This window comes from Hippopotamus amphibius, chromosome 7 (assembly GCF_030028045.1).
Source record: "Hippopotamus amphibius kiboko isolate mHipAmp2 chromosome 7, mHipAmp2.hap2, whole genome shotgun sequence".
Lineage (NCBI taxonomy): Eukaryota > Metazoa > Chordata > Mammalia > Artiodactyla > Hippopotamidae > Hippopotamus > Hippopotamus amphibius.
Window position 1 is genome coordinate 109,280,335 of NC_080192.1, and position 15,292 is coordinate 109,295,626.

Here is a 15,292-nt window from a genome sequence, read left to right on the forward strand (position 1 = left end):
TTCAAAGGGAGTTTAAAATCAATATTGGCTGTCTCATTGACTCATTTTGAATACACAACTCCAGGTAGATACCACCATTTAAACGACCAGCACAAAACTTCAAAGAAGTGACGGGAGGAATTAAAATCAAGGTATTGGTTGTACATTATTCCATTTTACAATGGATGCCCCAATTTTTAAACAGGTGGTATTACAGGTATTTTTGAAGTAAAAGCACTGTACAGTTGACCCTTGAGCAAGAGGGGTTTGAACTTCGAGGGTCTACTCATACTTGGATATTTTTCAATAGTAAGTACTACAATACTACACAGTCCATGGTTGGTTGAGTCTGTCTTTATGGAGGAACCAAAGATACAAAGGGCTGAATACAAGTTACATGTGAATTAACCTCCACGTTGTTCAAGGGTCAACTGTACTTAGAAAGTCTTTTTTTTGGCCGCTCTGTGAGGCTTTTGGGATCTTAGTTCCCTTACCAGGAACTGAACCCAGGCCTTTAGCAATGAGAGCACAGCCCTAAACACTGGAACACCAGGGAGTTCTCAGAAACAGTCTTAATAATTACATATTCTACTCAATTTTTCTCAGTTATATTTCAAAATATCTCATATATACGAATAGGAAAAGAAGTTCAACTTTAGGAAGAGAATAATGTAATTCACACTACTTTTCAATGATTAAAATGACATGCAAAAAGCAGGAAAAACAGTACTTTCAAATAACAGCCTTTAAAAAAATTCCTAAATTAAAACTTTTATTTTTCATCTATATGACTCCAACTTCGTAACATTGGAATAGAAACTGTGTGTGTGTGTGTGTGCATGTGTGTGCGTGCGCGTGCACGCACATGCGTGCATGCAGGAGTATGAACCACCTATATTTACATTACCAACCCCCAAAGGACAGAGAAAGCACAAAAATGTTATAAAACAAGGTTTATTCTGTAATACTTTATCATAATGAATTGCATCTCTTTGGTAAAAATAAACTTTATAAACAATTTAATAATCAGAAATTAGATACAAAAACTAAACATTTGTTAAGTTGTTTTTAATATGAGCAAAGACTGGCAACTGAGAAGTGGTTCGTTCACTTGGACTGGTCATCTACTTACTGGCAGTTATAACTCAAACTCAGGGTAATTTTTATGCTACATTAGAAAAGAGGATAAGGACACAGTTTAATAACTCAAATTTCTTGAATCAAAGCATTCTTATACTTTCACTTAAAAATAAATAATAGTTACAATGAATTGGCAATTATACATTTTTAATACACTATATAATGGCAACATAATACTTTAAAATTAAGCACTTAGTTTCATAAGAAATGTACAACAATTTTAAAAACAAGTTTTGACAATGGCACCGGCAGTTAGATGGAAAAAATGTGCTTTAAAAAAAAAATGGCAGGTATAACATTAAAATACTCTACTTCGTCTTTCAATAAATATTTTGACTACATCATTAACATACTGAAGCAAACTTTGTTTAAATCAAAGCTTACATTTCAAACTAACAAAAAACTATAGAATATATGTAAACCAGAAAGCCCCACATTTTCTTAATTAAATGCTATGGTCGCCACAAAAGGTTGTTAAGTTACTGCAGTTTATTTAAGACAATAGTCTTCACAGCTTTGTGAAGTATTCACATCTGTTGCTTAAATTGCTGGGAAAGGCCTCCTGGTCTACCAAGACACACACATTCCCCCCTTAACACTTTCTCTAGTTTTGAATTCGTGCTAACATATACTTAATCGACCACCTAGTATAACCCTTTACATAATGCCTCAGAAAGTAGCAAAGGAAAAAAATATATATATATTCTAAACTTTACTATATACAAAGGAATCTAAGTTAAGATAAATCATGTTGGTTATAAGGAGGGCAGGAAAGGCTCAAAGGTGGAAAAAAGGAGGTGATCCACCAATAATTACTGTCTCCGTGTAATATTTTCTTTCTCTGAATTTGAAAAGTAAAACAAAACATGAACAAATTTAGTAATATATTGCACAAGTAAATCTCAAAAATATATATTCATGAAACACTGATTCTATTTGGGATGTGATAGATGAAGATTGTTAAAACTTCTACTAGGGATCTTTTATAAACTGGAATTGGTTGTAACAATTTATATTGATGCAAGGCAAATTATATGTTAGCTTAAGTCACGGTTTTAAAATATAAAACATCTCCAGGATTGCCAAGTTGTTTTTATTACAGTAAAATTTGCTAGTAATATAGTCTTAGAAATCCAATTTCCAGTCCATAGGACTTGAAATGACTTTCCTTAATTGGGTGGTTATGAGCCATGCTTTTCATGCTTCTCTCTCAACACACCTGAGGAATGGGATCATGTCTGTGGAAGTAATAATGGGGGGACCATAATTAAAAACGTTCTTCCCCTTAAAAATAACTGCCTTGGTAAAGTCAGCACGTGGAAAGTGATGCACTGAATTCTACAGAAGAATTCAATATAAAATATCCTTTAACTTCTTCCTGTTAGGCTTCAGTGTGAACGTTTATTGACCTCACTAGTGATGAACAGAACTTTTAACTTTTAAATCTGTGTACATGAAGAGTATATGAACAGGGAGAGAAAATCAAATTTAAAGAGTTACTGTTATTTATAAGACAAAAGTAACTTTGAAGATCTCTATTTGACCTGAGAACCACTTTCCCCCTCCTTATCTCACATCATTTTCCTTTACAAAGACTAATTATCTAATGGACAAGAACCAGAGAGAACATTTGTGGTACAGAAATTCAGTTGAACAAAATAAACTGGAACCAGATCATTAAAACACTGTTAATAAGGTCTACCCAGAGGGCCACAGTAAATAGCTTAGAAATATTTTGTTATTAAAATGATTTTATAATCTGTGTACCACTTATACTGTGGCAGAAACAATTTCTGGTGTTATATTCACTGTCTACAGTAAAAGATGTTAACTTGGGTTAGCCACTTTCTGTAGCAGATGTGACATATATGAAGAACAAAAAATCCAAAACCTCATCCTGCATACTTATTCATCATCAACAAATTGAAAGATTACTATTTTTCAAAAGCACTGATTCTATTAATTTGGCTATCCAGGTTCAATTACAATTATCATGGAAACAGGACAAATAATATTAATGTTGCTATACCTGGCTTAAAGTCTTGCCAACTGAAAAAGACATTTTCATTATACTTCTCATTTGACAGTTTTGCCCAAATAAACTCTACAAGTTAAAATAACAATATCTGTCTGTTTTAAAAAATCCAAGAAAATGTTTTATCGTCACAGAAGCAGCTTAAAGTAACAAACTAAAATCGCGAGCTCCTGTATGTATATGTATTATGTATATATGAAATTATCAGAAAACAAAAACAAGGTTATTGTCTATGAACAGGATGTAGCATGAGAAAAGACTGAACTTTTGGAAAGTTGCTTCTGCCATTGTAAAAAAATATACAGTGAATAAGTTTAGTTTTATTAGTATCCCTTTTTCTTCCTGAATGATATAGTCAAACTATATAAATGATATGAAAAAAATGTATCATACAAGCAGATTTGTTCAAATACTGAAAAAGGTCTTGGTCAATACACATTTGGAACATTAACAAAATCTTTCAGCGTGGATTTAATGGCACATAATAGGTATTATATTGCCTCCTCAAAGGGATGCATTATATAAGATTTAATATTAATTTTATATGAATTTTGAAATCCATGAAGGCATTTTGTCTCAATAGTTTTGTTAAATCCTTTAACTTAACTGGGTGCACATACAAATTTAATTCATACAAAGCTTGGACAGAAGCTTTTTCCTAAATGATCTACCTTTATTTATGATGACATAAGTAACACGTATTCAAAATGTTTATATTAGATTACACTCCATTCATACTACAAGATTCTCAGAATGCAGCACATTTAACAAGCAAATGAAAGATCTTCTTATTGCAAAAGTGTGCCAAAATGGGTGTTAACTCCCTAATATACTCTATGGCTATATCCTCTCATTGGACAGTTTCTCCTCAACAAAGACAGCTAGTGGCTACAATTTAAACGACGGATGCAAAGCACTTTAAGAAAGAACAAATGGCTCCAATAAAGGCTATGCAATATCTGGGAAGTTAAAAAATTTCAAAGATAATATTGTAATAGGAATTGGAGTGTTCTTAGATGAAATGACATCATAAAATTGCCTTTTCTAAATCTTTGAATTTTTGCTATATTCTCTGCCTATGTATCCAAAGGAAACTTTCTAGACATCTAGGATCTTTGCCAATTTATTATCAACTTTGCTCATGTGTCAACAAAGAATAATTAAAAACAAAAATTAACACAAAATAAAAAATTCAGATCTCATCCTACTGGACTGAATGTGTCAAGAGAGGAATATGCGAGAAAGAAAGCAGCAAAATTTTTAGCTGAATCAGCAAAAATAGTTAATTATAGATTGGAAAAGAAAATGAAAAAAATATGTTACAGAGTTGCCAATTTTTACATTTGGACATATTAACAGAATAAAAAATTTTCCCTACAAGTTGAAGACAGAGGCTGGGGATTTTTTTTTACATAAAATTTCCAAATCTTGGAGACATTTATCACAAAAATTATGCTTTTAGGACTTCACATCATATTTATGATTGGGCATGATCCTAACAGCAATTATTTCATAAAAATTTAAAAAACAAACAAAAAGTTTTGAAATAAACAAGTAATTAGCACCCGTCCCCCACCCTAAAACAAAAGAAGTCCATTATGGCTTTGATATCCCTTGTAAAGAATTAAGTAGAAGAGTATTGCCACATTTAAAAATAATTTCACACTAGCAAGTATTTCTATTTTTTCCGCTGCTTTTGATTTTGTGTCTTTGCAGTACTTATTAGGGAACCTAGACATGTGTGAATTCCAGCAAGGTGGAGCAGAGATCCAGCTGCCTCTTTGAGCTCCTCATCAATTTCTTGACATGACTGTTTCCGCATCTTTTTGTCTGGCTGCCCTTTTTCAGAGGTATCTGCGCAAGCCTGTGATGCATAGCCACTGTCTCCAAGAGGATCATCTTCATAATCAACGTCTGTATCTTCTTCACTGTGAAATCCTTCGCTGCCATCACTTCCTACATGGCTACTCTTTGGGATAAATTCATATACCTCATCCACAGAAGACAGGGAAGACACACTAGACCTGGATGCACAACGCTGCGCTGCCATGCTACTTGCACTGTAATTGTGGTCTTCTTTTGGATCAATGCTGGTGGCTAAAGAATCACTCTCATGCAAACGCACAGCACTGGAATGATTAAATGCATTGCCATAACTCCTCTTCTTTTGCATTGCTGTTTTAAGAGGAAGAGGCTTCTCACCTGTGGAAAATAAAGCTTCCATCAATAAATCAAATGCATCTGACTGCAGAAACAGGCCATTTAAAACTACTATATCACTCCTGAATAAGTGCTTTAGATTGGTAATGTTTTGTGGGTTTTTAAATTTTATGCACACCATATCATCCTGTAGGTATTAATCTGAAACATTTTTTTAAACCACTTAATGGTATGCCTTAACCTTTCCATGGAAAATGTAATTACTCTGAGTTACATGCACAGAATGCCTCAATATCAATGTGCCACTGGTTAGCTAACCATTTACTTGTTGATATTTAGGTTGTTGCCAATTTTTCACTATTACAAATAATACTGCAATGAAAATCCTTCTACATGTCATTTCTTAAACACATACACAGGACTTCCCTGGTGACACAATGGTTAAGAATCCATCTGCCAATACAGGGGACACGGGTTCCCTAGTCTGGGAAGATCCCATATGCCACGGAGCAACTAAGCCCGTGCGCCACAACTCTAGAGCCTGCAAGCCACAACTACTGAAGCCCGCATGCCTCGAGCCACTGCTTCGCAACAAGAGAAGCCACCACAATGAGAAGCCTGCACACCACAACGAAGAGTAGCCCCCACTCACAACTAGAGAAAGCACGGGCGAAGCAAAGAAGACCCAATGCAGGCAAAAATTAATTAATTAATTAATTAATTAAAGCCATTATTTAAAAAAATGATGATTAAAAACAAAAACACATACACAATATTTTTCGGGGAGATAACAAGAAATAGAATTACTAAGTAAAAGAATAGATACATTTTAAATTTTAATTGGTATTTCCAACTTTCCTTCCAAAATGGTTGTACCAATTTACATGCTACAGTGTATGACAACACCCAGTTCCTACACTTAACCCCTAATACTTTCAATCATTTTAATTTTTCATAATCTCATGGACAAAAAGATAGTATCTCAATATTGTTTCATTTTGCATCTCCCTGATTTCTAGAGAAGCTGCATCTTTTCAAATGTGTTGTCCATCTATATATTTCCTCCTCTGAGGCCCACCTATTCATATATTTTGCTGACTTTTCTGTTGAACTTTCTTATTTCTTACTTATAAAATCTTTTTATATACATATATATACTCAATATTATTCCTTTGTCTGTTATATACAGTGAAGAAATACGTTGTCCCAGTGTTACGCTTGTATTAGTTTTCTTAAAGATACCTGCTGTTGTCAAATTCTAAAATTTTGATGTTTAATTAAATTTACACAGCTTTTGTGAATTCCGCACACTTTGTATCTCAAAGAAGGTCTTTCCCATTTCAAGGTTATAAACATACTTTTCTGTTTTTTTATTCATAGCTTTCATTTTTACTTTTAAATCTTCAAGCTTAATTTCTAAATATGCTATTTATTTCTTCATTTCTTGGTCAATGTAACAAGATCTAACACAGCATTAACCACAATCTCTCAATTGCTCACATAAATTAAAATATAATAGAACAGAAACTAAGTTATTCAGATGAAAACACAATCTAATTAGAAAGAAGTAATTTTGCCTGTAATATTGAAATATTTTGCATGATATTTGAAAGGCACTCACAAAAATGTTTTTTAAAAAGAAAAGCATGATTGCTTACATTCCAAAATTCCTTGTTCTATAGAAGTATTTAAAAGCATCATTGCAGTGGCAGCATCAATATCAGATTCTGAAAAAGGGAAAGAGTGATAATATTAATGTTAATGTTCTTTATAAAAGAGAGGCTATTATAAAGGAGAACTGAGAGGTACTAGAGGTAATGAAAGTTCTCTAATTATTCACAATGAAAATAAGAACAGGACCTGCATTTCAATAAGGACTGCCCTTAAACAGATTAAATTAGCTAAGAACACACAAAAATATTAGTACTGTCTTTAGTCACAGTTATATACAAGCCTACAAGTGTTACAGATTTATATAATACTCAAGAGCTCAAACATAATTATGGATATTTCAAAGAAAACTGGGCTTTAAAAGGCTGGTAAAATCAGCAGGTTCTCTTCCAGATGTCATTATGCTCTCACATCTACTTTTGTACTAAAAGTTCCTCTCTATCTTGGCGATCTGTTAGTTTGAATTAAAAGTAAAATGGTATAATCTAAAATGTGAAGGATAAGTTAGAAAATGTTTATAAATTTTAGATTACAAAGGGTAAGCTTAAAACAAGACTCAGATATGAAACCTTCCATTTCTATCTCAAAGGTGGAAAATTTTTATTACCCTAAAGTTTTGCATTTTACTTATAATATCTAATTATAAAGTTATTTTAGATAATAAAGCCATGAGGACAGTGACTTGCTTTCTCCTCATCTTGACCATAAACTCTAAGAAGGCAGGAAATGTTATTGACCTTAATAAACAGGCTTAAGTAAATCAGAAGATTGTTGCTATGAAGGAGCACATAATACTATACTCTTTTCCCTTGAATAAAACGTGATCTCATGAATCAGAGTCTCTAGACGAATGTCTTCCCAATTAGACTGTCAGTTTCCTTAAGAAAGGAATCATATCTTATCCTCTATGCTCCACAATGCCTGGAACAAACAGCAGGTCTTTGATAAATGCGTGAAGAATATATTAATCTTTGTCCTTCCTCCTTTCCTTAGATTAAGCTGATTATCACCAAATTACCAAGTCCTTGGTATGTTCTAAGTATTATTAACTCATCTAATCCTCACACGCTTATGATGTGGTGCTATTAGTGTTTCCATCTTAAAGATGAGAAAATGGACAAAGAGGGGTGTCTAGGAACCACACAGGTGGGATTTCAACCTGGGCAGTCTACCTCCAGAACCCAGGCCTTCAATTTGTACTCTACCATCATCCCTTAATACTTATTAAGCATCTATAATTTGAGTAGGAAATTTTGCAGAAAATTACAGAGTATCCTGGAAATTCTCTATTCTGTTGTTCATTCAATAAATCGAGTGTCCTCTTATGAGGCTGACATCATTCCAGGCTGAGAGAATATAGCAGAGAACAAAACAGGAAAATCCCTAACCTTTCAGAACACAAGAAAATACAGCATATCAGAGAGGGAAAAACACTAGGGAGAAGAATTAAGGGGGAAGAGAGACAGAAAATGTGGGGAAAGGTGGTTGCAATTTTAAATACAGAGGTTAGGAAAGGCTTCGAGGAAAGGTAATAATAGCTGAGCAAAAACCTCCAGGAGGTGAGAGAACGAAACCATGAAGATATCCAAAGGAAAAGCATTTCAGGCAGAAAAAAACAGCAAGTTAAAAAGAATTCCCACATGCCACAGCCGCAGTGGCTAGCAAAACAAAGACCTCTCCAATTCCTATCTTTTAGAATGAGACCTGACTACAATATGATAGAGTTCAGTATTCTAACATGTCTTTGAAGAAAAAAGGTACAGCTATAGCCCATTTGTATCTTTGTGTGAATTGGGAAAAAAAAGCAACTTGTCTCCAGGTGAATGCTTCCCTATACCAAGGCACACAGCTTGGAGGACTGGAGTGTGGGCTGATTTCAAAGCCCACTCATTGTCTCAGCCAGGTGTCCTTGTGCAGGGCACAATCTGCATGGCATTACACTGACAGAGAGACTCCTGCTCCATGAAATAATTACATATCTACCTTGTTTCCAACTGTATTTAAAAAAAAAAAAAAAAAAAGGCTGGGGGTGGGGGGAGTGATGGTGAGGGAGAGACTCTAATACTGAAACGCATTATAATGAGGAAACAATTTCAGGAAATTTATTAATCTTATAAATGAAGCACGTACAAAACATTCTTAATTTAAAAAATTTGTTTATCTCTATAGTTTGTATAACCTAAAAGTTAGTATACAGCTAACTTGATCTCTTATAGTAAACTTCCATTGCAATTCAAGGAGTCATATTTCTGAAATATAATACCTAAAAACTAAAGAAAACTGATTAAGAGACTTATCCTGATGAAATAAGAAAGCTGCATGAAAAGCATTTCTTTCCTTAAAATAGTAACAAAATTAGGTACTCTTTCTATAACAGTAGAATGACTGGAAATACCCTTAAATACTCTTCCTTAAATATCCTTAAATACCCTTCTTGTAGGAATTTGTTATAGGCAAATTAATTTGAATTTTCCCACATGAAATTACTTCTTTGCAAAAGGATTTTATCTACATCTGATTTGTTTGGTTTAGAACATTTGCTAAGTATGCTTCCCATGTCTTGCCAATTAAGTCAAAAAAATGTTTAACTTCAATGTTAAAATAAGCACCAGAGAAATGATCCCAGACACTCAGTAATCAAGAACACCTGATCATCAATGATTTGTACAAAGTACAATCTTGAACTTCTTGGAACAAAAAACAACATAAACTGCCTGCATAGACCTTACAAACAATTTTTATTTATAGTACCAAATCGGTTTTGGTATTAAAATTAACTTATTTGTTTATTGTCACAACTGAGAAGACTTCACAATGCTTTTTTTTCACTAATAAGTACTTTATGCTATTTTAAAGCTGGCTCTGTGTTTTTAATAAACATACTATCAGCTATATTATCTAACATACTCAGTTCATGAAGAATGAAAATTTGGTTCCTTCATAAAGTCTTTGTATATGCTCACTTCCAGCTTACAGTCATAGAGCCATGTGAGCCATCAAAGCAGTGAATTAAATAAAACAACTTAGTTAAAAGTCATATTATTTCCCTTTATATACTTCGTAGTTCTGATTGGGATTCAAAGTATGCTACTGATTTAATAACTGGTTCAAATAAATCTGTCAAAAGTGTTCATTTATACCTCCTGGTTTATATTTTCTTAGCCTTGATGCTAAGAAATTATTAAAAATAATTGAGGAAAAAATTAAAAAGACATCAGTTTTAACTAGTGCAAGTGAGGGTTATAATAAGAAAAATAAGTTTCTATTATCTGATTCTCAGTCCATTTGCTTAAGGAATGATATGAGAACCATAGAGGAAGAATTTAAATGGTTATAAGCTAAGTAATAATTATACTAGGATTTACTGTCTTTATCAAAACCAATATACACATTTACAGAGCATCCAAACAGAGAAGCTGTTTCTCGTGATTCTCTAAAGAAGTAGGAGTGCAATTTCAATAAATTACTAATACTTTAAGCTGCTTGGACCACCAGTTTACTTTCATTTTAATTAAGATACATATTATGCTAAATTGTAACCTTAAATTTGAACTTAGATTTGACTTAGTCCCTAAACTATAACTCCACCGTATCAGTCTGTTCATCTAACCCTACCCAAGATTTTCAAATTGAAACTAGAAAGGACACTTCTTCCTTCTGTAATCAGGAGCTGTAAGGATGTGACCCTGAGCTACTGGCAGGCATATGCCCTGAAATTACATGGTAAGTCCAAAGAAAAAGAGGCCACATTGGGCAGCAGAGATAAAGAACTAACCTGGCATACAGATATGCAATAGCAACTGACTAAATTTTATATTTCCTTGCAGTATGCTAGTGCTTAAGTATATATACTAATATTTACTAACTAGAATATAGTTCTATTTTTGTCTTTTTTGTTCACTGATATATCCTTGGTGCTTAGAACAGTGCCTAGCCCACAAGCGCACTCAATAAATATTTTTAAACAGATTAAATTTACATTAAACCCACACCAAGTCAAAATATTGACAAAAATAAGTTTTGTTTTGCTATCTCACTAGAAGATTCCTGTGCCTCCTGGTGCCTGCTATACAATACTGTAACATCACTATTGGCAAGATAAGCAAAAAAGATTAGACTTTAAAAAAGATAATTCTATGAAGTGACAGATGAATCTCATATTGAATTCTAATATTGGAGCCAACAATGAAATTTCAGTGACCTTCACAAAACACAAAACTGACAACATCACCTCATTCTTTAAAGACCTTCAACAGTTCCTCCAATGCCTCATACTGGTAGGAGTGCAGGCTCTGAAATCAGAGTTCCTTCTATACCATTTACTAGTTGTGTGACCTTGAGAAAGTTACTTAATCTCTCCAAAGTTCAGTTTCCTTATTTGTAAGAGAGGGTAACAATACTTCAAAGAGTTGTTGTAAGGATTAAATGAAATAATGCATGCGAAACACCATAGTTAGGAACTCAATGCGAACTAATAGTTTATAGGAAGAAGTTCAAACTCATTATGCTAAATAAGCTCTCCTTGTTTTGGCGAATGCCTGTTTAAACTTCTTTATTTGCCTTGCCTGCGCCAAATGATCATATCTATAGCTATTGGACGGAAGCTACCTGGGCCTCTTCTATGCTCATACGTTTCAGCCATACTTACCAACCTGCAATTCCCAGCAACTGTCCTCCAGCAAACCTCTACCCAAAGTCAAGTATCTTCCCAACTTTTGAGGCCCAGAGCTGAAGCACACCTTCCTCTCTAAGAGGGCTTTCCTGACCTACCTCTAAACTTAATTTGACACCACTTCCTTTTCTCCAGTGTACTCTGCTTAATTCTAGTCAACTTTCTTCAATTAAACTGTATGTTTTCTGAGAGTAGGTCCTGGGTCTCTTTCATCTCTGCCTATCCCAAAGCACCCAGTTCAGTGCTTGGCACAATGGAGGAACTGAACAAGTACTTGTAGAATAAACAGTTGAATGTTTAATCGATTTATTGTTGTATTTTTCAAACTTTTCCCTAGAAATAATATAAAGGGTTATGAAAAAGCAGATTTCCTCAGAAGTCTATGAATATGTGCTAGAGCATACATGATTTAATTTTAAATCTTCTTAAGTTTTTGTGTGGTATTACGTTTTCTTCTTGAAACTCATGAAAATTTTATATTTTATTCCAGGACAGACTTGCGCTTGTTTTAATTTAGAATGCCAACCACCCTCTCACCAAGGGAATTAATTACTAGTAGCGGAATGGGCCTAAGACTCACAATGACAGAGATAGAGGGAAGTAAGGTGCTAGCAGCACTGGGGAGATGATGGATAATATGTAAACTCATTAGATGAGGACAGGTACCTGTGATCTAGTTGTGGAAGCTGCTTGCCAAAGGAAGAAGCAGAATTTGAATGGAATAGAAAACGAGCAAGAAGAAATTCTAAATAAACCCCAGAATTCAAAAGAGAAAATGTTCTCAAAATGTGTATATGAACTAAGCTTAAAAGACTAAGGGTCAGAACTTACTGAGGTAATAAAAAGATAAAGGAAGTTTCAGCAATACCTAAATGTAAAGAGAGCACATTTACTCATGTAGTTAACAGGACAACGGATACTTGCCTTATGTTGTCACAACAGTATCTGAAGCAGACTCCCAATCCACTTAACTTCTTTGCAGTCTTCTTAAGCTTTTTCACACTCTTTCCCTCCCTTATTTTTACAGCCTATCATCATCCTAGGCTTGGCTTAGTGTAGTTCTAAAGAGCTAAAATGTCTCTGATACACAGAACGGCTTTTAGTCTGAGAATTTTTATTTTTAAAGGTCATAGAAAAAAAAATTTTTTTTTAATGCAAATAAAATAAAATAAAATAAAGGTCATAGAAACATCTGTAGGCTCCAAAACAACAATGCTAGGAAAACTTATGTTGATACATCACTAACTTATAATATTAACTATGAGTAGGGGGAAAAACTACTAATTCAGAATTTTGATCTACTTTTCAAAAGTCTATAAAATTCTAAAAGTAAACTTATTGCTTTCTTCCTAATTATAGTTCTTTACACTTAGCCTATAAAAGAAATATGTAAAACAATCCCTAACTCAAAGGCCATACAAAAACAGGTGGCAGGTCAGATTTGGCCTATGGGCCATAGTTTGTCAACCTCTATTCTAGTCTGACAGACTTGTAAAGATAATTCTCTATTGATGGCATTACTAAGAAGTATTTCCCTATTTTTGAGGAAAAGTATACATAAAAGGCAATGAAAACAGGGATATAAAACAGTATATGCAGTATAACCTCCAGTGGAGAAAAAGTGTGTGGGGGAGGTGGGCGTGTATGTGCCTGCATGCAAACATATCTACTCATGTGTAAGGCATAAAAAGGACCAAAGTAATTATATTAAAATTTTAACAGCAGAGGGGCAAGATAGATAGGGGTAGGGGATTAAGAGGACAAACTACTATGTATAAAATAAATAAGCTTCAAGGATACACTGTACAACACAGGGAATACAGTCAATATTTTATAGTGAGAATAAATGGAGTATAACCTTAAAAAATTGTCAATCACTATGTTGTTCACCTGAAACTTATATATTGTACATCAAGTATATCCCAAATAAAAAGTTAATAGCAGAATAAAGGGTAAGTTTTAGTTTCTTTTCTATAAATGCTTTTATTTTCTAAGACTTCTACAATGAACATATACTTTTATAGTTAAAAAATAACTAAACAAAAATTCTGATTTTTGACCTGAGTTTCTATGATTTAAAATACTGATTTTTCACATACCTTTGAGAGTTCGCACCTGGTTCTGCTTGAGTACAGAGCTTAAGTAGTGAGGTGATAAAGAACCACTGAAAAATAGAGAGAAGACAAGCGTATTTATAAAAAATCTTTATTTTGCGTTTTACCGAACTTAGTTACAAATACAACTAATTTGTACAATAAAAAAAAAACTATTTTTACCTTGTTTTCTTTGCTAACACTATTCAGTTTAGGAAGAATCTGCCAAAGCAGAAAGAGCATAAGATCCAAGTTTAAATCACAACTATTTGGGTGTTCTTAGGCAAAATAATTAATCTTTTAGTTTCTTCATCTGTAAAACAGGAATAATTAAACCTCCCACATAGGGTTGCTGTGATAATTAAATAAGAATAATAAATTTAAAATGCCTGGAACAATAGACAATACATAATAGTTACCATTTGATTTTGTATTGGATGCCTAAGTTTGATATGATATTAATGCAGGTGTTACTATAGAAAGTGTTTATCAAAACCATGTTTAAGGAAGACTGTATGGTGATAACAAAAAAAAGATAAGTTCCTGATTTAATCCATAAAATATCGATATCAAATTAAACTTTCTATATTCATGAAAAGAGACCAGTAGTTTTGTTTTTTTGTTTTTTTTTTTTTAAATTCCAAAAATTAAAACATTTTTGGGACAAACTATTTCTCTTCTTTGGAATTTGTGATAGTATTAAAAAAAATCTGTCTTGCTAACTAAATTAAAAGTGTATTTCTTAGTTTTACATACACTATAGCTCATTCTCTTTCTCAGACTTACCAATTATGACATGAAATGGCTACACAAACGCATGTCAGATGGAACTGTCATTTTGCCAAACAATCATAAAGAGAAACTGTTTCTAAAAATATTGAGGGGATGTTTTAAAGACAAAGATTATAATCTTTATGCTGTTGTTTCATCTACCTGTTTTTAAACCACAAAATCATATTAAACATATGATAAAGCTAAAAAATATAAACATGAAAATGCATCACATCAAAGGCACAGGAAAGTGTATTTTGATGGTAAAGCAAAAAAATGCCAATTCTCTCATTTAATTTTTAATAAAAAATAACATTGCTAAATAAAACATGAAAGGACCATCAGTAGAATTTACCATTAGTTTCTAAACTATTATTATTTTTTTAACAAGGACATCTCATAAGCACCAACATTAAAGAAGGTATCAACTCCCAAACAATGAGAATATAAACTCTGATAATGTCTTTTTTAGGTTTCATTTCATAAGGATAAACCAATTCTTGTTACAATGATCCTTCTAATCTACTAATATGGTAAATAAGCTTAAAATCTCAATGAGTATATATGTACATATTTTGCTGACATTTCAACTTTAGTCTTATTAAGTTTTTTAACTGTATCTCAGCTACAACCACGCCTCTAAAATTTATCTAATAATACTTTAAGAAATTAAACACACAAAATGTTGATAACTGTTGCAAATGGGAGTTCACTCTTTCTCCCTACTTTTGTGTATGTCTCAAAATTTCCATTTATTTTATTAAAAAGCTT

General features: G+C 33.0%; 1 protein-coding gene across 5 annotated transcripts in view; it reads right to left on the reverse strand.

Annotated features, from left to right (window-relative positions):
* Nucleotides 1-937: 937 nt before the first annotated feature.
* Nucleotides 938-15,292, reverse strand: part of FOXN2 (forkhead box N2) — a 58,875-nt gene continuing 44,520 nt past the window's right edge. For all 5 annotated transcript variants that reach the window (XM_057743147.1, XM_057743150.1, XM_057743148.1 and 2 more), the window contains 3 exons: nucleotides 13,757-13,821; nucleotides 6,973-7,041; nucleotides 938-5,356 (listed from right to left, as the gene is read on the reverse strand). In XM_057743147.1, the coding sequence (XP_057599130.1) occupies nucleotides 4,833-5,356; nucleotides 6,973-7,041; nucleotides 13,757-13,821 (658 nt within the window). In that variant the 3' untranslated portion in view covers nucleotides 938-4,832. The remainder of the gene's footprint in view (nucleotides 5,357-6,972; nucleotides 7,042-13,756; nucleotides 13,822-15,292) is intronic.